This window comes from Conger conger, chromosome 7 (genome assembly GCF_963514075.1).
Source record: "Conger conger chromosome 7, fConCon1.1, whole genome shotgun sequence".
Lineage (NCBI taxonomy): Eukaryota > Metazoa > Chordata > Actinopteri > Anguilliformes > Congridae > Conger > Conger conger.
The window spans coordinates 27,524,659-27,548,082 of NC_083766.1; the positions used below are offsets into that span (position 1 = coordinate 27,524,659).

At 43.9% G+C, this 23,424-nt stretch overlaps 2 protein-coding genes across 4 annotated transcripts; both read left to right on the plus strand.

Annotated features, from left to right (window-relative positions):
- Positions 1-1,704: 1,704 nt before the first annotated feature.
- On the plus strand, positions 1,705-14,382 carry dpp3 (dipeptidyl-peptidase 3). Of its 2 annotated transcripts, XR_009709215.1 has the most exons (19): positions 1,705-1,812; positions 2,503-2,815; positions 3,244-3,333; positions 4,057-4,194; positions 4,838-4,912; positions 5,644-5,737; positions 6,392-6,522; positions 6,829-6,959; positions 7,486-7,544; positions 7,891-8,085; positions 8,918-9,030; positions 9,643-9,735; positions 10,100-10,162; positions 10,296-10,420; positions 10,841-10,961; positions 11,822-12,001; positions 12,469-12,631; positions 13,060-13,267; positions 13,298-14,382. XR_009709215.1 is itself a non-coding variant. In XM_061250075.1 (18 exons), exons 2-18 carry the CDS (start codon positions 2,546-2,548, stop codon positions 13,200-13,202), a joined length of 2,184 nt encoding a protein of 727 aa, XP_061106059.1. In that variant the 5' UTR covers positions 1,705-1,812; positions 2,503-2,545; the 3' UTR covers positions 13,203-14,382. The 2 variants fall into 2 exon arrangements, 1 of the variants encoding a protein (XP_061106059.1); XM_061250075.1 differs by having other exon boundaries at positions 13,060-14,382.
- A 434-nt stretch (positions 14,383-14,816) lies between these two features.
- LOC133133701 (actin-related protein 2-like) lies at positions 14,817-23,424 on the plus strand. 2 transcript variants are annotated; one of them, XR_009709204.1, is made up of 9 exons: positions 14,817-15,013; positions 16,130-16,240; positions 17,620-17,908; positions 18,723-18,859; positions 19,406-19,555; positions 19,800-19,945; positions 20,879-21,011; positions 21,592-23,047; positions 23,082-23,424. XR_009709204.1 is itself a non-coding variant. In XM_061249855.1 (8 exons), exons 1-8 carry the CDS (start codon positions 14,966-14,968, stop codon positions 21,760-21,762), a joined length of 1,185 nt encoding a protein of 394 aa, XP_061105839.1. In that variant the 5' UTR covers positions 14,817-14,965; the 3' UTR covers positions 21,763-23,424. The 2 variants fall into 2 exon arrangements, 1 of the variants encoding a protein (XP_061105839.1); XM_061249855.1 differs by having other exon boundaries at positions 21,592-23,424.

Here is a 23,424-nt window from a genome sequence, read left to right on the forward strand (position 1 = left end):
TTTCAATAGGAGGAGCTTCTGCCTTGTACTCACTAATCAAGATAGTTCTTAATGACATTGGCTGTATGTTTGGGGTCATTGTCCAGTGCAGAATAAATTTGGGGCCAATCATATGACTCTGTGATGGTATTGCATGATGGATAAGTATCTGCCTGTACTTCTCAGCATTGAGGAGACTATTAATTCTGACCAAATCCACAACTCCATTTGCAGAAATGCAGCCCCAGACTTGCAAGGAACTTCCACCATTCCTCACTGTTGCCCGCAGACACTCATTCTTGTACCTCTCCCCTTCCCCTTGGCGAACAAACTGCCTTCTGCTAGAGCCAAATATTTTGACTCATCAGTCCAGAGAACCTGCTAACATTTTTCTGCACGCCAGTTCCTGTGTTTTCGTGCATAGTTGAGTCGCTTGTCCTTGTTTCCACATCAGAGGTATGGATCTTTGGCTGCAATTCTTCCATGAAGACCACTTCTGACCACACTTCTCCGCATAGTAGATGGGTGTACCTGGGTCCCACTGGCTTCTGCCAAATCTGAGCTGATGGCACTATTGGACATCTTCCGATGGTGAAGGGAAGTAAGCATGATGTGTCTTTCATCTGCTGCACTAAGTTTCCTTGGCCGATCACTGTGCCTACGGTCCTCAACGTTGCCCATTTCCTTGTGCTTCTTCAACAGATCTTGGACAGCACATCTGGAAACCCCTGTCTGCCTTGAAATTTCTGCCTGGGAGAGACCTTGCTGATGCACAACTACCTTGTGTCTTGTTGCTGTGCTCAGTCTTGCCATGGTGTATTACTTCTGACATTAAATTGTTTTCAGCAACCTCACCCTAGAAGCATAGTTTGGCTGTTCCTCACCCAGTTTTAACCCTCCTACACAGCAGTTTCTGTTTCAGTTCATTATCATGTTTCAACCTACATATTAAATTGATGATCATTAGCTCCTATTTGGTATAATTGGTTAATCACACACCTGACTATATGCCTACAAAATCCCTGACTTTGTGCAAGTGTACCTAGACGAATTGATGCTGGTTTAAAGGCAAAGGGTGGTCACACCAAATATTGATTTGATTTAGATTTTTCTTCTGTTCGCTCACTTTGCATTTTGTCAATTGATAAAAAATAAACTACTAACATTTTGTATTTTTGAAAACATTCTTGCTTTACAGCATTTTTTTCACACCTGCCTAAAACTTTAGCATAGTACTGTATTGATCACCATTACACCTCACAGCAGATCCTCAGTGATTGAGTTTGGCCTCAACTGTTTTTGTTGCTGATCTGTATAACCACAACCACAATCTATTATCGATCTAATTTTAGTACTGTATCAATATTCTTATGCGCTAATCTGTTCTGTCTGCTCCTCATTCCAAACCTGATAAACACAGCATATATTCAGGATTTTCTGAATGTACCGACAACACTATCTATATGTGGGTCAGGCATCAATCCTATTGCATTCCATACACCCTACGACCTGGCTTGTCCCCTATTCTCTTTTGAGATAAAAGGAGACATTGGGTTTTCTCAACGGAAAACCGAAACCTCACCTATTTATTTTAAAGACAACACCGGGTTCTGCGAACTTCATTTGATTCCTATTGGTCTATTTCCTTGCTCTTTTGTTCAAGTGTGATAGATTGATAGGATAGGCTAAACCACACGTCAGTTATTTTAACGACCATTCGATTGGGTTAGAGGCGGAGTTGGCAATGAATGAAAGGAGGAAGTACATGTGAAAGGGTGAGAGTGCACTTTGTGAAAGGAAGCGACAATCCTTGTGAAGGAACACTCATACAAGGTAATCAAAATTATTAGGATATTGGGATATTTACGACAAAAATCGTGCCCTATGTAATTTAAGTTGTTAACTTTCTGGCAAGCTCACCTCATAACATTTCCCGGTAACTTTACATCAGAGATCACGCCAAATAATCTGGCTACACTGAATTACGATGGCTAGCTTGCTACACGTTATATAGGTAACGTGTTCCCTGAATTCTAGTTTTTAATCCATTTATGCAGCAAGCATTCGCACTCAAAATTAAAGGACAGTCTATCGTGATAAAAGCATGGCAGCATAACGAGTTGGATCGCAAGCTAACTAAATATGGAGGATATATTTTAAAGTGTAAAGTTCGTGGTTTCGGTTGCAGTATAGATTTGTGGCGACGTGAGAATCGAATCATTTTCATATTTCAAATGCGGAATCTGAACAGGAAGATTGTCCTTTATTGGTAAAGCACAATCTCCCAAAAAAGAAAACGGATACACTCATGTTAGGCCACGAAGAACATTTATTGTAGCTACAATATGGTTAGCATATGCTATCCATAGGTTATCTATTGTACTGTATCCTTCGAATGTGATTTATTGAACCCTTATGCTCACGTGGTTTGCTTATTCTCGTGTGGCTTCGTAGGTTTCATAATGGACTTATTTTCTGGGTGGCAGAAAAGCTGATGATCCTGTTTCTCCCGCTCTTTGGCAGGTGTCTGGCGTGTATTTGAGAGGCAGGATCTGCGTGTTGCATCATGGTGGATTCCCAGTATTACCTCCCCAATGACATTGGGATCTCACAGCTGGACTGCGCGGAAGCTTTTCGGCAGCTGACGCCAAAGGAGCAGCTGTACGCGCACTACCTCTCCCGAGCGTCTTGGTATGGAGGCCTGGTGGTGCTGCTGCAGACCTCGCCAGAGTCTCCCTCGATCTACGCGCTGCTCCAGAAACTGTTCCGCCGACAGGCACCTGCGCAGCTGGAGGGTGTGGCCACCGCCGCTGGATTGAGCCCCGAGGAGTACCAGGTCCGTCACCACAAAGTTGTTGAGTCAGAATCCCTCTTTGGTAGCTCAATGTCTTTCTGCTTTAGGCACACTGCTAACATAGAACCCCGGCAACGAATAGGCTATGCCCACCGAATAAATAAAATTATTATTAAAACTATTTTCAAAATGCTTTTATTGAACAAAAACTGCACATGAACAGCCTATCAAAGTAACATCAATTGAAATAAATACTATAAATAGTATCAAGCAGTATATGCAGTCTTGCAATGTGTTTATCTCATTGCAGTTCAGGAAGTCTTGCAATGTGTTTATATGATCGTATTTCAACCAGTCTTGTGATGTGTTTATCTGAAAGATGAAGTTTCTCCAGGGCAAGATGTAGGTGGAAAGAGGGGGTTGAGGTTACTAGGTTACTTCATCGTCAACTTTCACCTTTCTCTGTTCAGGCCTTCCTGGTTTACACTGCTGGGCTATATGCCAACATGGGAAACTACAAGTCATTTGGTGATACAAAGTTTATTCCCAACCTCCCAAAGGTAAGTCTTTAGCTTGGTGCTCTGAGGGGTGTTAATATGTGTGTCTTTGGGGGTGATTCAATATACCCAATGCTGTGCATTGTCTATCATTTTTTATTTTATTTTACTTTTTAGATATTCCATTTATTTATCTTTTATCTTTGTTGTTCATTTGGTTGAACACCAAACACCTGGTTTGTTGTATAATTCTTAAAGGTACAGTAGGTAAGATTCTTTTCTTAACATTATTACTAGACCATTGTAAATCCCTTCCTATCATTGAAAAAGGCTCACTGACATGTCGACTCACCCTCTGCCTGTGTTTATAGTCCTTAAATTTGAGTTTCAAAATATGCAGTTGACGGGCCGATAACCTGTGCCAAAACATCATATAGCTGTACAATAATTCAAGCTCATTGGTTGAAAATTGCCACAGCCAATGGCATTTCAACATCAGCGCGTTCACAGTGAAGGGGTGGGAAAAACAGTGTTGTGGTTTGAGCACGTTTGTTGCTGCAATTCCTCTCTTGACCTGATAGGTAATTTTGGACTTCTAACTGTCAAGAGAGGAATTGCAGCAACAAACGCACTCAAACCACAACACTGTTTATCCCTCCCCCTTCTTTATGAATGCGCTGATGTTGACTTTACCTGTGTTGGAAGCTAGTCGGTGAAGCTTGTTGTGTGGTTGTCTGTTGAATGCATCTATTGTGGTGTGCTAACTATGCACTCCCTGTGTTTCAGGAGAAGCTGAAGGCTCTGGTATGGCAGAGTCAGGCGTTCCAGGAGAACCGCACGGAGATGGAGGCGCTGTGGAACAGCTGTGCCAACCTCATGTACTCCCTGGAGGACAAGCGGAAACAGCTGGGCCTGGGGGACAAGGCAAGGCCTCATCACACTTGCATTTTATTGCCTTTACAGCATTTGGACAGTGACACAAAAATCTTTGTTGTTTTGGCGTGGTGATCCTGTACATTTCATTTACACGGTGCACCCAATATGGATGAGCACTTTGGTATTTATTAGACTTATTTTTTAGATTTCTACTGCTGTAGCCTATCCACTTACATTTATGATGCGTTGTGCGTTCAGAGATGTTCTTCTGCATACCACTGTTGTAATGTGTGGTTATTTGTGTTACTGTCACCTTCCTGTCAGCTTTGAGCAGTCTGGCGTCACTCATTATCAAGATGTTTCTGTCTACTTACTAGATTTTTGTTTTTTGTTTTTTGCACCATTCTTTGCAAACTCTAGAGACTAGTGTGCGTGAAAATCCCAGTTGATCAGCAGTTTGTGAGATACTCAAACCACCCTGTCTGCCACCAACAATCATTCCATGGTCAAAATCAGTTAGTCAATTTATGTTACCCAGGTTAAGAGAAGGGACATGGAAAATCAGGTTTGACCGAGGTCAATCAAGCAACGACAAACTGGTCGAGAACTTTCACTGTTTTTGTCACTGTTTTGTCAAGAGGTGGTAAATTAGTGTAAATTAGATGGATTTTTGTTGGTTTAATCTCCCCAGGGAATCACCACCTACTTCTCAGGGAACTGCTGCTTGGAGGATGCAGAACTGGCCCAGAAATTCCTGGACTCTAAGGTGGGGGAAAAGCACAGATTTGCTCAGGATATCCCAATATACAGCAAACCTTAATGCGTTAAACCTTAACACAAATAATTGCCATTTCTTATTTTGACTGTTGTGGTCCCTATAGGGGCACATTTATGATCATATGTTCCATTCACCATCCTATCTTTAACCATAATAATGAATAGTTGCCATTAAAATGAGTCGCATGGGTTCACATGCTAATGTTGACAGCCAAAATGTCTTTCACTGTCTTTCCTGTGGTTGGACTGAACTAATTTTGCCTGCTTTAGCAAATGGCCATCTTTGTATACAGAATGTTTAGCTCCTTTAATAGGAATACAATTTTAATAGTGATTCTTTCTTTTAAAGTCTGGAGTGTCTCCTCATCACTCCAGTGGTGAGGGCTTAGTGCTTAGCGCAACATTTTTACAGTAAAACCCAAGACCCCGTTGAATGCATTTGAATGCACAGACCACGTTTACGATTTAAAGTCTGAGGTGTTTACATGCTTTTAATTTTCCAATTATTATAATTGGCAACCTGTCTTATTCGGATTTCACTTACTTGGTATAAGGGTTTAAGCAGATTTTGTTGAAACTGTGTTTACATGGGCTGTGTCTTGACCGGAGCACTTGAGTTTCTGTATAAGATTGGAATAGCAATGTGCTTGTGAATATGGTCGGTTGGTTCTCGCCCCCGTGAGCCACCCGTGTGATGTAAGCGATGTGTCACTTCTGCAGAACCTGAGTGCCTACAACACCCGCCTGTTTAAGGAGGACGGAGCCAAGGGTAAGAGGTGCTACCAGGTGCGTCTGGCTTCTGCCGAAAAGAAAGGTGAGCTCAGGCCGACTCCGTCTCTTCATTCCACTTCACTTCTGCGCAGGTTTATCTTTTTTAATAATTCATTTTCTTTCCAATGCTACGGTCTCATTCATTTTAGCCAAAACTAAAATGTTAATGCATGCTAAAATGTACTCGCACATATGCCATAAGCGGACCCATTTCAGAATTGGTTATTGTATGACTCCATTATGAAATTACATATGGTTATGTGATCACAATTGCCTGACATTGTTGCTTTTCAATTGTAAATGATACCCTGGCAGTTGTAAAAGATAGTGGGCACAAACCTGAAAAATCAGAGAAAGTGAAACTGTCATTGTAATAATAATCTTTGCTTGTCCAGTATGAAGTATGGATGGATACGAATACATTCATATATGCTGTGGATTATTTGTCATGATTGAAAGAAACTGTGTTCAGTCTCACAGTGAAAACATTTTGTGACCTTGGAATCATTAGCTTCTGTCTGTGTTAGACTTAAATGCTGGGCAGTTCTTCATGATCAAAATGACAGATACTCTGGATGTACAATATCAAAATCAAAGTGTCCTATAAACAACGTATTTATGACTAACTCGTTTGAAAAAAAGGGCCAGAACCATATGCTTCTAAAGTCTTAGTTTGTTGCTTTTCCTGGGTTTGTAGATAGCCCGGTGGACTGCGAGGGGGAGACCAGGTGTGGAAAGTACGAGTTTGGAGACGCCGTGTTCATGGTTCAGCGGGGTGACTATGCTCCCCTCATGAAGAAAGTCAGCGATAATTTGGACAAAGCCAAAGTGAGACCCTGCACAGTTCTCCCACCACAGCCTCAGCGGTCACACTATGGTGCCTTTTATCTTGTAAACAGGGACATGCTGATAAGACTGCTAGCAGCAACCCTGTCTGTCCCAGCCTCTCTTAATCTGAATGCCAGAATACTGTTCTCTCTAAACATCATGCTTGCAGTGAATTTTTCATGACGTAAGAAAAACATGAGCTTAGTGTCTACATATTTATTCAGAAAGTAAATAAGTTGATTGGTTGAAAGTAAATCAATCTTTCTGCTCCTCCTCCTCCTCCTCCTCCATGCCTTGCTCCCTCAGGCCTACGCGGCCAACGAGAGCCAGAAGCGGATGCTGGAGGAGTACAGTCGCAGCTTCACCTACGGGTCTGTGGACGCGCATAAGGAGGGCTCCCGGCACTGGATCAAAGATAAGGGCCCCATAGTGGAGAGGTAAGTGCTGTGTGCTACTGGATCCGACACCAAAGCCCCATAGAGGAGAGGTAAGTGCTGTGTGCTACTGGATCAGACACCAAAGCCCCATAGTGGAGAGGTAAGTGCTGTGTGCTACTGGATCAGACACCAAAGCCCCATAGTGGAGAGGTAAGTGCTGTATGCTACTGGATCAGACACCAAAGCCCCATAGAGAGGTGAGAGTTAGCTGTGCTGCTATTGGGAAAAGAGGCCAACTTGTGACCAGAGCGTTGATTTCTCGGTGGGGAACAGTCAATGCCCTTCAAGTATCTGATCTTGTTTTATGTTGGAAATATACTGCTGTATTTATTAGCTTGCATATATAGCCGATTTTGGTATTGTTATAAATTTGCCCACCTTATTTATGTCAGTAAGTGATGAAGTGCTGTGTAGGCTGAAGAAAAACCACCTTTAAGCTCTTACCAGTCAGGTCAGCATTCAGCAATGGGACCGGACGGTTACGGAGGCACCTCCTGATTGGTTCTTCCTGTGTTTGCTTCCGTAGCTACATTGGCTTCATCGAGAGCTACAGAGACCCGTTCGGCTCTCGGGGGGAGTTTGAAGGTACGAGCGACCGAGTGGAAGACCGTTACAGGTTTGGAGATGTGATCACTGGATTAGTGATGGGTGCCAGCGTGGCTTATTGTGGTCAAGGGACGGTATTTTGTGCGCGGGGGGGGGGGGGGGGGGGGATTTTTGAAAGAGAACCTGATATTGTGAAATGAAAATGAAATGTAATGTTGTGAAAATGAATCCCTTCAGTATTACTTTTTTTTTATTATTGACTGGTATATATTCCTAAATTGATACTCATATTTATTCATATTTTTTTATAGCATAAAGGCATATTTATTTAATTTGGACAAACGTATGATTATACTATTGAACTGTGTCCGTGTGTGTCCCCCAGGGTTCGTTGCCGTGGTGAATAAGGGCATGAGCGCGCGCTTCGGCAAGCTGGTGAGCTCTGCAGAGGTCCTCCTCCCAGAGCTGCCCTGGCCCCCGGCCTTCGAGAAGGACACCTTCCTGCGGCCAGACTTCACCTCGCTCGATGTGCTCACCTTCGCCGGGAGCGGCATCCCCGCCGGGATCAACATTCCCAACTGTGAGCACGTTCCCCCGACCCGTCCCCCGACCAGACCTGTCTCCCCCGCCCCCCCCCCCCCACCGTACCCCTGACCCATCCCTCTATATTTACACTTTGTCTTATTTCTATTACTTTTTTTTTTTAATGGGACAAAACATTGCTAATAAGGTCACACCGTTTGACTCATTTCAAGATTTGACAATGGGGTGACAGAATTTCACGTTAATACAAGCAAACAAAAAAAGCTAATATTTTTGTACTTTAACAGTCTATTTATGAATTTATTTGAAAAAAAATATTTTTTCTGATATTCTGTGGTTGTCTGAGTATTACTAAGGTAGTGGTCCCTGAGGAGGGGTTTGGGAACCCCACTGTTCTATGGTATGGTAGTAAGTTTGAGTCGTCTTTACCTGCTGCCCACCTCCTCCCAGTACCCTGCTGTGAACCTCCTCAGAATGTCCCTGGGTGATGAGACTGACCATTGAGGGAAATCTAAAACCTGGGTTGTACTTTCCGCATGGATGGATGCAAGGGATTTCAATGACATCCAATCGCAATGAACATGCGTTTGGAGCATTTATACTCTTTGCAATTGTGTCTCCACATCATTCATTTCATTTCCCTTTATTTGAACTTTGAGAGCAGGTGCCCTCTTGGACACAGCAAACCGATATTATCCCAAACTTTCGTTGTGCAGCTGTTATTTCCACATGGGCAAGTCCACGTAGATAGAACATTTTGGGTGAGAGACAGGCGTGCAGACCCTTGCGCAGGGGCGTGGATGCCTCCAGTATAAATGAAGCTTGAGCCACTGCTTTAGGTTGAAAGGTGACTTCTTGTCTTGTTTCAGATGATGATATTCGCCAGACAGAGGGTTTCAAGAATGTGTCCCTGGGGAACGTCCTGGCTGTTGCGTACGCCACACAGAAGGACAAACTCACCTTCCTGGAGGAAAACGACAAGGTGCCCTTTTTTACGTCAGTCTCTGTTTGCCATTTCCGGAGCTCAATTTACTTGACTATCCATTTCATATTTATTATCTTTTCCTGAAAATAGTTTAATAGAATTTAATAGAATAGTTTTTATAGTTTAATAGTTATTGTTCTAGAACTTCATGGCTTTCAGTTACCAGTAGTGATCATTACATCACCATTAGTTAGAATGTTAGAACATTGCAGCGCAAGCGCAGACTGAAGACTCATCTCTTTAGGTTGCACCTTTCCCTCCCTACCTCACCACCATGATTAGCCTTGCATATGTCGTAGATTATAATAGCACTTCCATATACGTATAGTTATTGTTGTACTCAGGATATTCTAGCTGCCAACTGTGGTATGCTAGTTGGTAAATTGATGTATTCTTCAAGGGTTCAAATTGTATCCATGTGGTCACACTAGAACCGTACTTTCCTCTAGGGTCCTCATCGCACTTGTCCCTGCGTTCGATTTGCACTTCATTATACGTCACTCTCGATAAGAGCGTCTGCTAAATGCCTGTAATGTAACGTATTTGTGATCTTGCACCCCCCCCCCAATGCATAAGAAAGTGGTACAGTCTGTATTCCTATCTCTTCAGGATTTGTACATTAAGTGGAAGGGGCCATCTTTTGAGGTGCAGGTGGGGCTTCATGAGCTGCTGGGTCACGGCAGTGGTAAGCTCTTTGTCCAGGTGAGCGGCGCCAGATGACAGTAACTCTTACTGGGTCTGAAAATGATGGGTCAGCGTCTGTTGAGCTCAACATTGGCTGTTCCTGCGTTTCGTTACTCCTTAACACTAAGACCTGCTTCCTATCAGTCAACAAAACGTATTAAATGAAGAGTATTGTATGCATTATTATTATTATTAAGGCATGTTATTGTCATTTCTGCTCAATTTTATTATGATTATTATTTTGGCTGTCAATGTTTACACCAGTCCTGTCCTTAATTCCCTGGATAGATTTGTTGATCCGTTGAAGAGTATGAGCAGAATATGTAGGTGTTCTAACGAACGTACCTAGCTGTTGACGCACTTCTTATCTGGATGTGTACAGGATGAGAAGGGGAACTTCAACTTTGAGCGGGAAAGCGTCCGCAATCCCGAGACCGGGGAGCTGGTGAGAGCCGTGCCGCTACTGTCACAGTTCTGTTGGTTCAGTAATAATCTGGACATTTTTACCTGTGAAATTCCATAGTGAGCATTCGACGTTGTGTAATATGCGTCAGTGATGGTGCGGTGTCTGTCCCCAGATCTCCAGCTGGTACAAAGGCAGCGAGACTTGGGACAGCAAGTTCTCCACCATCGCCTCGTCCTACGAGGAGTGCCGGGCGGAGTGTGTGGGCCTCTACCTGTCCCTGAACCAGGAAGTGCTCAGGTACACCAGACACTCACTCAAAACTTGTTACTTAACCCTTGTGTAGACTTAACATTGTGTATGCTCCCCTTGTCCTAAGGGTAAAAAATGAACCAACTACACTAAACCTATAAAATGAAGCAGCTTAATTGAATTTCTATTTTTCATGAAGAAACAACCTGTCACTCATAAAATTTCAAGTTGCGAAAAAGATAATTTAGGGGGTTTTCTCTGCTGTTAAACATAGTGGCGGGTCATTTTTGACCCTTAAGACAACACTAGGGTTAATGTGCTGTTTATGTAGTCGTAGTTTTTGTAGAACTAGAATGTAGAACAATATTGAGGGTATGTGCTAAAATGGGTTGCAGCTCCCCATAAAGGGACAGTAAGCTTACTGTAACTCCTGGGATGTTGTAGAAGTGTAATGTGTGTGCCTTTCAGTATCTTTGGACATGAGGGTGCTGACGCAGAGGAGGTGCTGTACGTGAACTGGCTGACCATGGTGCGTGCCGGCCTGCTGGGTCTGGAGTTCTACACGCCAGAGAGCAAGAGCTGGAGACAGGTGAGGGCACTTTGGAGAACCGCACACACACATTGATCGGATAGTAGGGCACTCGTACACTGAACTGTAGTGGCCTGTAGCGTAGTGGTTAAGGTAAATGACTGGGACATGCAAGGTCGGTGGTTCTAATCCCGGTGTAGCCACAATAAGATCTGCACAGCCGTTGGGCCCTTGAGCATGGCCCTTAACCCTGCATTGCTCCAGGGGAGGATTGTCTCCTGCTTAGTCTAATCAACTGTATGTCGCTCTGGATAAGAGCGTCTGCCAAATGCCAATAATGTAATGTAATGAACTGTGAACAGTAAAATCTCACACTGATCTGTGAATGGCACAATCACACATTGACAGCCCTGGGAAGAGGCCAGAGAGCGATGCACTTGGGGGGTCTTTCCAAACGCTTATTTTTACCTCCTTGCATCGTTTCCTCATGTTCTTTCCTAGCTCCTTAGCTCCAACCAATGGAGGACGAAAGGCAAGGACAAGAGGACAGAGGAATCAAGGAAACTTGTATTAGGAAAATGGAATGTCTTTGCTCTTTCAAACGTCAGTTTGAAACCATGTCAATTACAGATGTGGCAGACGGGGAGAGGTGGATCCCCAGGTCAATTATTTTCAGGCCTTCCGAAACAAATACTTCTGTCAAGGATGCACTCGTTTCCTTGCTTAAGCATCCTTCAGGAGCCTCCTATCTCCTTCAGGGAGCTCTTAACAGGTTGGCATGTCCCTAAAGATGGCGGACCTCGATCGATCTCTGGGTCAGTCGAGGAGCGAGGAGAGAAGGACGGTTAAATATGCGATTGGAGCGAGTCTTGGTTTAAGTACTGCTGATCAGGTTGTGGCTGACGTGGTCTCTTTCTCAGGCGCACATGCAGGCCCGTTTCGTGATCCTGAGGGTGCTGCTGGAAGCGGGCGAGGGCCTGGTCGGCCTGCAGGAGATGAAGGGGGCGGACGGACAGCCCGACGCCCTCATCACGCTGGACAGGAGCAAGGTCCACACTGTGGGCAAGGGCGCCATCCAGAGGTTCCTGTGCAAACTGCAGGTATGGTGGGGCTGGCGGGCAGCGGGACACAGGCCCCATTAATTGGTGCATTATTATGTTACAGTGGATGCGAGTCAGACACAAAATGGCCGTCATTAATGTTTATTGGTGAAACCATGAGGGGTCACTGTTCTAGTGGTTAAATCTGGCCATGTCAATGCTAGCTGTCTAGCTAACTGAGCTCTTGCATCTCTCCCTTTATTTTGTATTAAAGCATGTTTATATTTCTGATCTAAACACAATTTAGAACGGACTTTGTCATTGCTGCTTTGCATGAAAATTCCACTGGCAGTGCTGCTCCAGATGAAGAACGATACATTTTCTGCACGTCTTATAGAAACTGTCACAAATCTTTCAGTTAACCTCCATATCATCCTGGGATTTTGTGCGTGAATCATGCCCTGTACAGAAATTGTGGTGTTGCACCCTGTTGATTTTGTGCCGTTTTTAACTCCTGTGAATGTCAGGTGCACAAATCTACTGCAGACGTGGACGGAGGCAGAGCTCTGTACGAAGGCTACTCCGAGGTCACCTCCACAGGGTCACATGACTTCCTACGCCTGCGCGAGACGGTCCTGCTGCGCAAGGAGGCTCGAAAAATGTTTGTCCAGGCCAGCACCCGTGTAAAAGGTGAGTGAAACCTAGTGTATTCGCAGTTCCATGAGAGCAGGTTAGTGCTGAGCGTTTTGTGTTTTTAGTTTGATTCGGTTTCGATTCAGGTTTCCAAATCCAATATCATTTGTGTTGTGTGAGTACTGAGTTCTTTTTCCGAACCTCTCGTTACTTGCGTGTCTATAGGCGCAGTGGATTATGGTCATTGTAGTTATAGCAATGCTTATTTCTGTGCAAACTATGTTGACTAGCAGCCTCTTAAACTACAACTTTAAAAACTAGCTTTGAGAGGAACACTGTTTATCCTCTGAATTATAGCAATTAAAATAATCCAACTGATGTTGATTGATTCATTATTTAAACACCAAAATGTCAAATGTCTCAGCACTAGAGTTGGTGGAAATGCGTTGTGAGGGAGGGGTTCTGTAAGTGCGCTTTGCTTGCAGGTGAAAGCGTGGAGCTGGTGGAGTACGAAGGCAGTGCTGGAGGGCTCATCAGCTCCTTTGTTGAGAGATTCCCAGAGGACGCAGAGGAAGTGGAGGCTCAGCTGCTGGAGCTCAGCAAGCACGATGCCCGCTACTGGTCCTGAGGGCGTACTACACAACAATGCCACAACATGAAAATAACGCACTTACACCTTACCCCACAGGGCAGACACACACACACACACACACACACACACACACACACACACACACACACACATACTTCTGCTGCCACACCCTACACCTTCCTTCAACCATCCTCACACTTAAAAAGTAATTGGTAATGTGTACCTTCATACAGTGCCCTGCTCTCAGGTGTACATGACAGAACATCAACCAATCATCAGCTCTCACTTCAGTTCCATCGGGAATGTGGATTAGTATTTTCTGGACCTTCAGTCTGTTTGAGTTTGTTTAGAGTTGGGTCTGGTGGCTGGCTGGTCAATGTGCACCCCTGTTCTATCAGTTTAAACCAACATGTCTACATGTTGCTGCTTCTCCTGCACTTCTGTGAGGATAGACAGACGTTTTGGGCCAGGGGGTGGATTGTCTTGAAGACAAAATATCCTTACAAGATCTTAATGGCCAGAAACTCCAACTTGAACTCAGCACAAGCCTAGTTTGCATTTGGTCCTTATAGCAACCTTGTAAATGTGTAATAATGTGTTCTTCTAGGTGTACTTATGGTTACACAGTAGTTACTGTATGGGCGATTCAACATTTAATGTAATTATTGGTTTTGCATATTACATTTGCTGGCACACACATAATTAATTGCACTTAGAATTCATGTCACAAAGCTAATTCCCTCACTCCTTTTTTATGGTGTCACTGGACTTTCGTCCAGTAGGCATATTTTAAACATAGTTTGTCAAAATAGATTTAAGCCATGTAATAAAAAAAACAAAGAAGCTTGTAATTATTTGGTGGAATCTATTCACAAATGTATCTTGCTACACATCTTCATATTCCTTGTGTGGCAACCAAGCAACCAATCTGATATCTTTCCAGTTAAACACCTGTACCCTTACACTGTGGTATACTTCCCTCTGGAGCTATTGGAATGGTTATTGAAAATTATGTTCTCAAATTCAATTTACTTGATTGCAAAACAGAATTGTGTTTACTGATGATTGTGTATTATCTAGGTGGGTGAAATGGGCTGGGTAGACCAGTGGGTTCTGTGTACTGTTAATGATCTGGATCAGCACGGTATTAAAAAGTTAATGATCAAATGTATCCCCATACCAAAACTAGAATAAAGTTGGGTTGTTTTTCCAAACATATTTGCCTCTTTCAGTATTTGTGCTCTGCATTGAAAATTTAGGTATGTGCCTAATTTAATTTATATTCGAAATATCAAATACATAAAATATTCAAGTTCAGACTAAAATCAGACGGGTGCGCAAAATCCGAAATGGCTATTAGAAACGACTACATGAAATACAATCTCTTTAAGCAGATATGTTTACAGCATGAGTGAGAGTTGATTAGCGAAGATGCTCCTGCCTCTCCCAACTCGCATACTGTATTCGCGCTACAGAGTCGGATCAAGGGGGAAAACGACTATTCACCGGACAAGCAGCTTCCCGCAAGCAGCTCCAACGACACAGACAGGCACTGAAACATACTGCACTCTAGCAGTCAGCAGCCCTACAACACCCACTTTCGTCACGCACTTGTAATCTAAAGGAAATTCGATGCAGGATATTACGTTTACTTCTGATCCACCCGTCCAGTGCATTTCCGCTTTTTATCCGTAATTCGCTCCATAGATGCTCAAGCAGGAATAACCGACGTGCTTTTTGAGGCGTTGTGATATTTTTCCTTTACCTTTCGCGTGCGCGGTGTTCCCTGGCGGCGAATTATGGATAGCCAAGGAAGAAAAGTAGTTGTTTGTGACAATGGCACAGGGGTGAGTAATTTTGCTTTTATTGTATTTATTCCATTCATTCATTATATCGCTTACCCCTTTGGTTGGTGCTGATGTCTAAACCTTTTGACAGGCAGCTATCCACTGTAGCCTAAATAAATTTACGTGATTGGCGTACTTTGTATGTTACTCTGACTGGCCAACTAACTGCTATTGTAGGATGTAGGTCTGTCATATTGGATAACTGATATGATATGCAACCTGCTGGTATGCGATTTAAAATCTAGCGAACACAAGCATTCACCCTAGTGAACAATCTTCCAAAATGCACAGCTTATCAATTGGTTACGTTATGCCATTTTGATCGCTTCCTATAGCGTTATTTTTGTGTGTAATCTAGTTATATTATTCACTGACTGGTTGGAGATGCCCTGCTAAATGACATTATTGTACAGCCTGCGGGCTGTTGAATAAATATGTTATCGCCTGCTATGTCATTATTTTATTTATTCACCGAGTGTATCTGAATGTTTCTGCGGTGTGACGGTAGCCTACAATTGTATGCATTTGTTTGCGTCAGGAATGAGTTCAGCCTAGTTCTGTGCAGCCCTGAAACTCATTGCCATACAAGGTGATGTAGTTTAGTACATACAAAGTAGGAAGTAAAAGCAACTGGGGCTTTCTTCCTTTTTTTCAATATCATGTTGTTTCCCCATCAAAATCGATGGGAGAGTAGAGTAAGATAGTCCCAAGATAATGACCATAAAAATAAATAATTGTGCAACTGTGAAATAACTGAATCACAAAAGTAATTTAGAAATAGCCTTGTTGCATTGTGAATCAGTGTGTGTCACATTGCTTCCAAAACCAAAGGATTAGGTCCCTGCATTTCATAATATTTCATGATAATAGGCTGTGGTCTGCTGTTACCTACATGCCTCAGTTTGTGCGGAATGCCTGCCTCAAGGCAGTGGAATGTAATGTCGGCACCAGACAAGTACAGACACCTTTCCACTGAATATTGTGCAGCTTGTAAGTTGGAAACTGAATTGCAATGCAAGGGACAGCTGGTAAAGGGAAAGCAAAAATGAGCCCTTTTGTTTTAAAACTTCATTCCTCGTTTTCTGTTTTTACTATGTCCCCCATGTGCTTTTGCAGTTTGTCAAGTGTGGATTTGCTGGTTCCAATTTTCCTGAACACATCTTCCCTGCCCTGGTGGGCAGACCCATCATCCGCTCATCTACTAAAGTGGGCAACATTGAGATTAAGGTGAGACCATTATGACACATTTTACACATATTATTGGAATATTGCTGAGATGCAATATGAACTGGATTTAAGTCCCCCACCAGAATGCGTGCCAAGTCAGAAGTCACCTCTCGCTCTCTGCCTTGTTGATCTTTGGTGACAGGTAAAAGATCTCCTGGTTTTAGTTGGTTCATGGTTGTTCTTCTCTGCATCTCTACCCCTCTCTTCTGGTATCTTCTGGAGAGAGAGTGAGTAAAATACCACAGCCATACCACCATGCGTGCTGCTCCTGCCAAATGGCTGAAGCTAAGCAAGTGGGCTTGGTTAGTACTTGGACTGCTGGATGGCTGAATTACCTCCTGGGAAAACGAATTTGTTGCTGGAAGTTGTGTTGGTGGACGTAGGGGGCAGTCTTCCCTCTGATCAAATAAGACCCAATGCCCCAGTGCAGTGATGGGGACCCTTTGCTGTAGGATACATCGTCTTTCAGATGAGTCATTAAACCAAGGTCCTGACTCATCACTGTAAAGCACTTTGAGTGTGAGAAGCACTATATATATATATATGGAACAATCTATCTTTCTAAATTCAGACCAATGCTTTCAGCTTCCTCTGCCAAAATTCCTTCCTGTCCTTGCGCTCTTTGACTGTAGCCACTTTCTCTCTATTTTTCACCCTTTCAATCCCTTCTTTTTCTGTCCCTGTCTCCTTCCGTGTTTCTGTTTATCGCACAAGAACAACTGCATCAACGACCATGTGGTGAGTTCCTGCCTTCTCAAAAGCTTATCGACCGCTCCGTATGTCATGGTCATACTGAACTGTGTAGTGTTAGAATGTTCAATCTCACTCTTGGGAAATGAGGAAGTTTAAAACGGAACCGTGAACAGTTTGTGCAACGTACAGTAGGGTTTAGAAGAGCTTGCTGATAAAACTGCCAGTGACGACAAACTGACCTCGGCCTGAAATAATCCTAACACCTCAATGACCAATAGCCAGTCAGTTGAGGTTTAAGAAATCTCTAGGCTTGATAGTTTTGTCATACTTGAATCCCGTTACCGAGATTGAGAGTTACTGATCTAACACAGCCATACCTATTGTTATATCCCAAACATGTAATGTAAAAACACATCCAAAATATAAATTAAAGGTGGAATGAAGGGATGAAAAGATGACATTTGGCCTGATCGAGGTGTTTTGGCTGTGCATACCAGACCATCGTAAGCTTGGGCAGGGGCCATTTTGCAAGAGGAATACGAGAGACAGTATCTTACACTTGTGTTTTGGGTTGTTCTTTTTTTGGCTGAGTGGTTCAGCAATCTCTCTGCTGCAGTTCACCATTGTGCTGAGCTCTTTTCTGAGTCACCAGGGTAGGTTCCCCCTTCTCTCTTCCCCATGCTCAGGACCTGATGGTGGGTGATGAGGCCAGTGAGCTGCGCTCCTTGCTGGAGGTGTCCTACCCCATGGAGAACGGCATAGTCCGCAGCTGGGATGACATGCACCACCTGTGGGACTACACCTTCAGCCCCCAGCGGCTGGATATCTCCCCCCCGGACTGCAAGATCCTGCTCACCGAGCCCCCCATGAACCCCCTGAAGAACCGGCAGAAGATTATCGAGGTCATGTTCGAGAGCTACCGGTTCCAGGGCGTCTACATCGCCATCCAGGCTGTGCTCACACTCTACGCCCAGGGTGAGCATCTCTGAGCATGGTGCTACATGGTTGTTGCCTCAAATGTTTGCCAAGATGGCAGATGTATCTTCAAGGGCTACATAATTTGTAGATCCATGGATGGATGTATGCATTGTGTGCTGTGTGCAAGCATCCAAGACCGGGCCTTGTTTTTGAAACTTATTTCCTGGTCTTGTTGTAAGATGTTGTTCACCACGGCTAGTGCGGTTGGCTCCAGTGTAGGTCTTTAAGCCTTTTAATGTAAGCCAATGCGGTCAAAATTTGAAGTCAGTATTTTTTTCCACCAGAACATGCAGTCACACAGCACACACACATGTCTCCCCATGCGCCAAATTATGAAGTTATTGTGTTATTTGGACAATATTAAAACATTTGGGCATCACTCAGGGCATTATCTCACGCCCCTTAATATTGGCTCCGTATTGTCAATCTCTCTACGCCCGAGCCTGACTTGGACTTCAGCCAAAGTGTCCGCCCTTTTCGCTACTGCACAGTCTCCAATTTGTACAACATGGCGGCACAAAAGCTGCACTCCCATCTTTTGTAATGCCCGTTTATGTGTAAGGATTGGCTCTGTCTGCATTAAGGACTACGCTCTAGATGTGTGGCTCATAGCCTTGCTGTAGGAATCAGATTCTTTGGCCCTGGTGTACGTCATTGCCAAATAAAATTTTCACCAAGCTTGTCATGAATAACCTCTTATACCAATTATACCAGAATTGTCTATCGATAAAACTACTTATTAAAAAGTCTTTCTCGCTCTTCCTCTCTCATTTGTCCTCCATCGGCTCGTGTCTGTTCCTGTCTCTCTTAGGCTTGTTGACGGGTGTGGTGGTAGACTCAGGGGATGGAGTGACCCACATCTGCCCCGTGTACGAAGGCTTCGCTTTGCCCCACCTCACCCGCCGATTGGACATTGCAGGCCGTGACATCACACGCTATCTCATCAAGGTACCTCCTCTGTCAATCACGGATTAAGTTGAAATAACCAGCTACTATTTATAGCCAACACTCAAGTCAATACCAGACCAATGGGCTGGTCCACACGCTAGAACAGTGCCCTAAAGGATGAGCCACCCAGAAGATTTTTGTCTGTGACTTTTACATTACATTACATTATTGGCATTTTGGCAGACGCCCTTATCCAGAGCGACGTACAGTTGATTAGACTAAGCAGGAGACAATCCTCCCCTGGAGCAATGCAGGGTTAAGGGCCTTGCTCAAGGGCCCAACGGCTGTGTGGATCTTATTGTGGCTACAACGGGATTAGAACCAACCTTGCGTGTCCCAGTCATTTACCTTAACCACTATGCTACAGGCCGCCAATTTGGATCGCATGAACGACAGTTGAGCTGCCAGCATCAATGACCATTTTGAGGGCTGAAATGAAAAAAGTTGAAGACATCTGCCAATAATTGTTCCTGGCACTCCCTCCCCTCTCCCTTCTCTCTCTTTCTCTTTCTCTCTCTCTCCCCCCCCCCCCCCCTCCCCTCTCAGTTGCTGCTTCTCCGTGGCTATGCCTTCAACCACTCAGCGGACTTTGAGACGGTGCGCATGCTGAAGGAGAAGCTGTGCTACGTGGGCTACAACATCGAGCAGGAGCAGCGGCTGGCCAGAGAGACCACCGTGCTCGTAGAGACATACACGGTATATCCGCTAACTCCACCCAAAGATAACATTACTGTACTTTTAGGGTACATTTGTGAAATCTAATCCTTGAAGAACAAAAATGTACCTCCGCTGTCGCTTTATTTCTGAGAGGGAAGCTCACCCCAGGAGTACATGCTTGCACTAAATTTGGCTTGAATTAGATAAAGATAAAGCTGAAGGTTTTTTTTTTCTCTTTTTCTCTGTAATTGTGTTCATTCTCCCATGTCCTCTCTCCGTCCAGCTTCCCGATGGGCGGGTGGTGAAGGTGGGGGGTGAGCGGTTCGAGGCCCCCGAGGCCCTGTTCCAGCCCCACCTGATCAACGTGGAGGGAGTGGGCGTGGCCGAACTGCTCTTCAACACCATCCAGGCGGCCGACATCGACACAAGGTCAGCCACGCGTCGCCGTGGTGGCCGTCTTGACCTTGACTTATGTGGCTTATCCTCCATTCACGCTGCATGCAGTTCAGGTGTAACCTCTACACAGGCCTGTGTATCACGTTTTAACTTCTCATATCTGTATATACCTGTGTGATACCCTTATGAATGAAATATTAATCCAAAATCATGAAAATTTAAAGATAAAAATACAAATGACGGGTTTAATGATATATTTAGTACCACTGGTAATGTTGATGGGAAGAACTCCTGTTTAATACAGAATGGATGTGCATCTTTATCGTTAGTGAGCTACCCATTTCAGATCATTGGACAAAAATCTACTTGCACGCAACAGGAAGAGTATATACATCATTAGTTGGAATATCTTTGGATAGCTCAACTGCATTTCCTTTCCACTGGTTTACTAGTTAGTCAGTGCTTTTCACCACAGGCTGTGTAGCGTGATAGCTGGCTAGCTCACAAATTCTGGTTAAAAGAACCTACTTGTGCACAGCTTTCAGTGTTTTAATTTATTTTGAAAGTAATTTTCTTAACAAAAGTATAAATATATCATTTAAATTCCTAATAACAAGGATTATCAATTTTATGATGAACATTTCAAGACTTAAAAAGGTGAACTTTAACTTATAACTTATAACTAATAAAAAGAAATGTGGCTGTGTCCGGCTAAATTACTACTGCAGTAAACATAAGTAACAGCATACACCTTTTATGGTGTTGTAAGATGGCCCAAAATCTTTTTGGGGATGTTACATTACATTACATCATGGGGACATTACATCATGATTGAACATACTTTGAAGTGACAAAGGGTGAAATGAATGAAATTCTCCTGGCAACTGCCTTGTGATTGAAACGACACGTGAAACTGAGACATACATTTTATTCATCTTTAGTGCTGTGCTCTACCTCCCCCTGCAGGTCAGATTTCTACAAACACATTGTGTTGTCCGGGGGTTCCACCATGTACCCCGGCCTGCCATCCCGCCTGGAGAGGGAGATCAAGCAGCTTTATCTGGAGAGGGTGCTGAAGGGGGATGTGGATAAGCTGTCTGTGAGTTTGAGGCGCTAACGTGCTAACATGCTAATAATGTAATAATGACACACTGACACAGCAATACTGCTACATATGCACTGATACTGCCTCATGCTGATTCGCTGATACTGAAACTCAAACTGGCACTACGTATATATACTGACATAGACAAAAAAAAGTGCACACACACACATACATACATACATACATACATACATACAAGCATGCATACCCATACACGCACACACGCATGCACACACATACACACCACACACACGCGCACACACACATACACACAGACACATGGACACACGCACACGCACACGCCCACACACACGCTCACACACACATACACACAGACAGACATACGCACACACCACACATGCACACACGTACACACAGACAGACACATGGACACACACCACACACACACGCCCACACACACGCACGCACACATACACACAGACAGATACATGGACACTTGGACACACGCACACATATACACAGATAGACACATGGACACACACACACGCACACACAGAGACCCATATACCAACAGGCAGGGTCTGAACACGGCCTCCTCCTGTGTCCCCTGCAGAAGTTTAAGATCCGCATCGAGGACCCGCCACGGCGGAAGCACATGGTGTTCCTGGGAGGGGCCGTGCTGGCCGATATCATGAAGGACAAGGACTCCTTCTGGATGAGCCGGGCCGAGTACGAGGAGAAGGGCATCGGGGTGCTGGAGAAACTGGGGGCCAGCGTGCGATAGGAGGGTCCCTGTCCCACCAGGTAGACACAGGGACCTGAGCCTGCCTCCCACTTAAAACACACTCCCTTACTGCCACACCCACAGGCCCACAGACAGGCAGACGGACACACAGTCACTCTCTGACATTAACAATCGGGTAAAACTGCCTTCCCATGTCTGTCTGTTTGTCTGTCTGTCTGTCCACCATCTCCACACAGTGTGAGAACAGTTCAGTAGATGTTTGTCTGTCCATCTGTCTCAGAATGGTGTGATTATGACACACCATCTGGGCATGCAGCTGCCGTTTGATTGTAGTTTACTGTTTGTGTGTTTTAACGTGTGAAATCAACTGTTGACCATGCAGTATACAGCTGCATGGGGGGGGGGGGGACATATTAGTTATTACGGGTGAGGGTGGGAAGGGGGGTGTCTGCTACCAAAGTCAAAATTAAATTAAATTAGGTTTGAAAACATGAACTCTCCAGCTGATGTGTGTTGTTAGCCCCCACTGTGATATACTTAAAGGAGAATAATTATAGTCTGTGTTAAGAAGTTAACAAAGTACTGAGCTTCCTGTTTCCGTGGCAACATAGAAAGTTGGCACTTCCTTGTTGTCCCACTATGGGGTAGGTGAGATGCACACACCAGTCTTCATGCTCTTCTCTGAGTACCCTGTGGACTGTTTGGTGAGCTTATCCTTCCAACTACCAGAGCAGTGGTAGGGTAGGCATTTGGACTTTTTAATAACATTGACAAATCCAGTGAACTGAACGTGTTTTTTGACTTTAGCCATGATTACAGTAGCACTGAAATGTACTGTAACTGAGTACCCGTATCAGTTTGTGTGAGTACGGTGTTCACATGAAATCCTGGTAAATGGGATAATCCAAACAGTCTGGACCAAACTGAAAAAAAAAAAAACATTTTTTATATTTGTGTATTGTTAATTATGTGATTTTATTGAGATTAAGTATTTGCCAATGAGATTCTGTTTTCTACCTTTTAAATCCCAGTTTTTGTACATCTGTGTTCTTCCTTTCATTATAATTATTTTTTTGTAGGGCATTGCACTCATAAAACCTGGATCAAAAACTCACTTTTCATTTTCTCATTCCTCGCTGTTGTTCTTTTTCTTGCAATAATGGCTGTGTGCCAATAGATAAACGGGCTGTGAATCATGAAAACATCGGACAGTACTAGTTCGACACGGTCAGCAGGTCTGTCCTGTAGGTTAGAGGGCTATAATCAGCACAATGACAGATGTAACCTGCCTGTGTGAGGAAACGGTACATGACTTCATCTCTGTGTGAATCAGATGCAGTTCTCTGTGAATGCTGCAGGTGGACTTTTTACAGAGAATAACACATTACTCTGAACCTTTCAGTTTTGTGTAGAGCACTGAATGCTTCTTTGCCGTTTTTTCACCTTCGACCCCATTCCCCGAGAGCATCTGATTCACACCTTAATCACAGCATTAAATCCAGCTTTCATTCTGTGTGTAATGGTTTTACTCCTGTATCCTTCATCATTTTTTTGGTAAAAAAAATAAATAAATACATTATCAATGACTGCATTTACACATTTTGCGGCAGAGGGGGTTATCTGTTAAACCATACTTTATTCTGATACCTGTAGCAATGTTGGCTGCAACGGCATGAATATGAATAAAGATTGTTATAATTA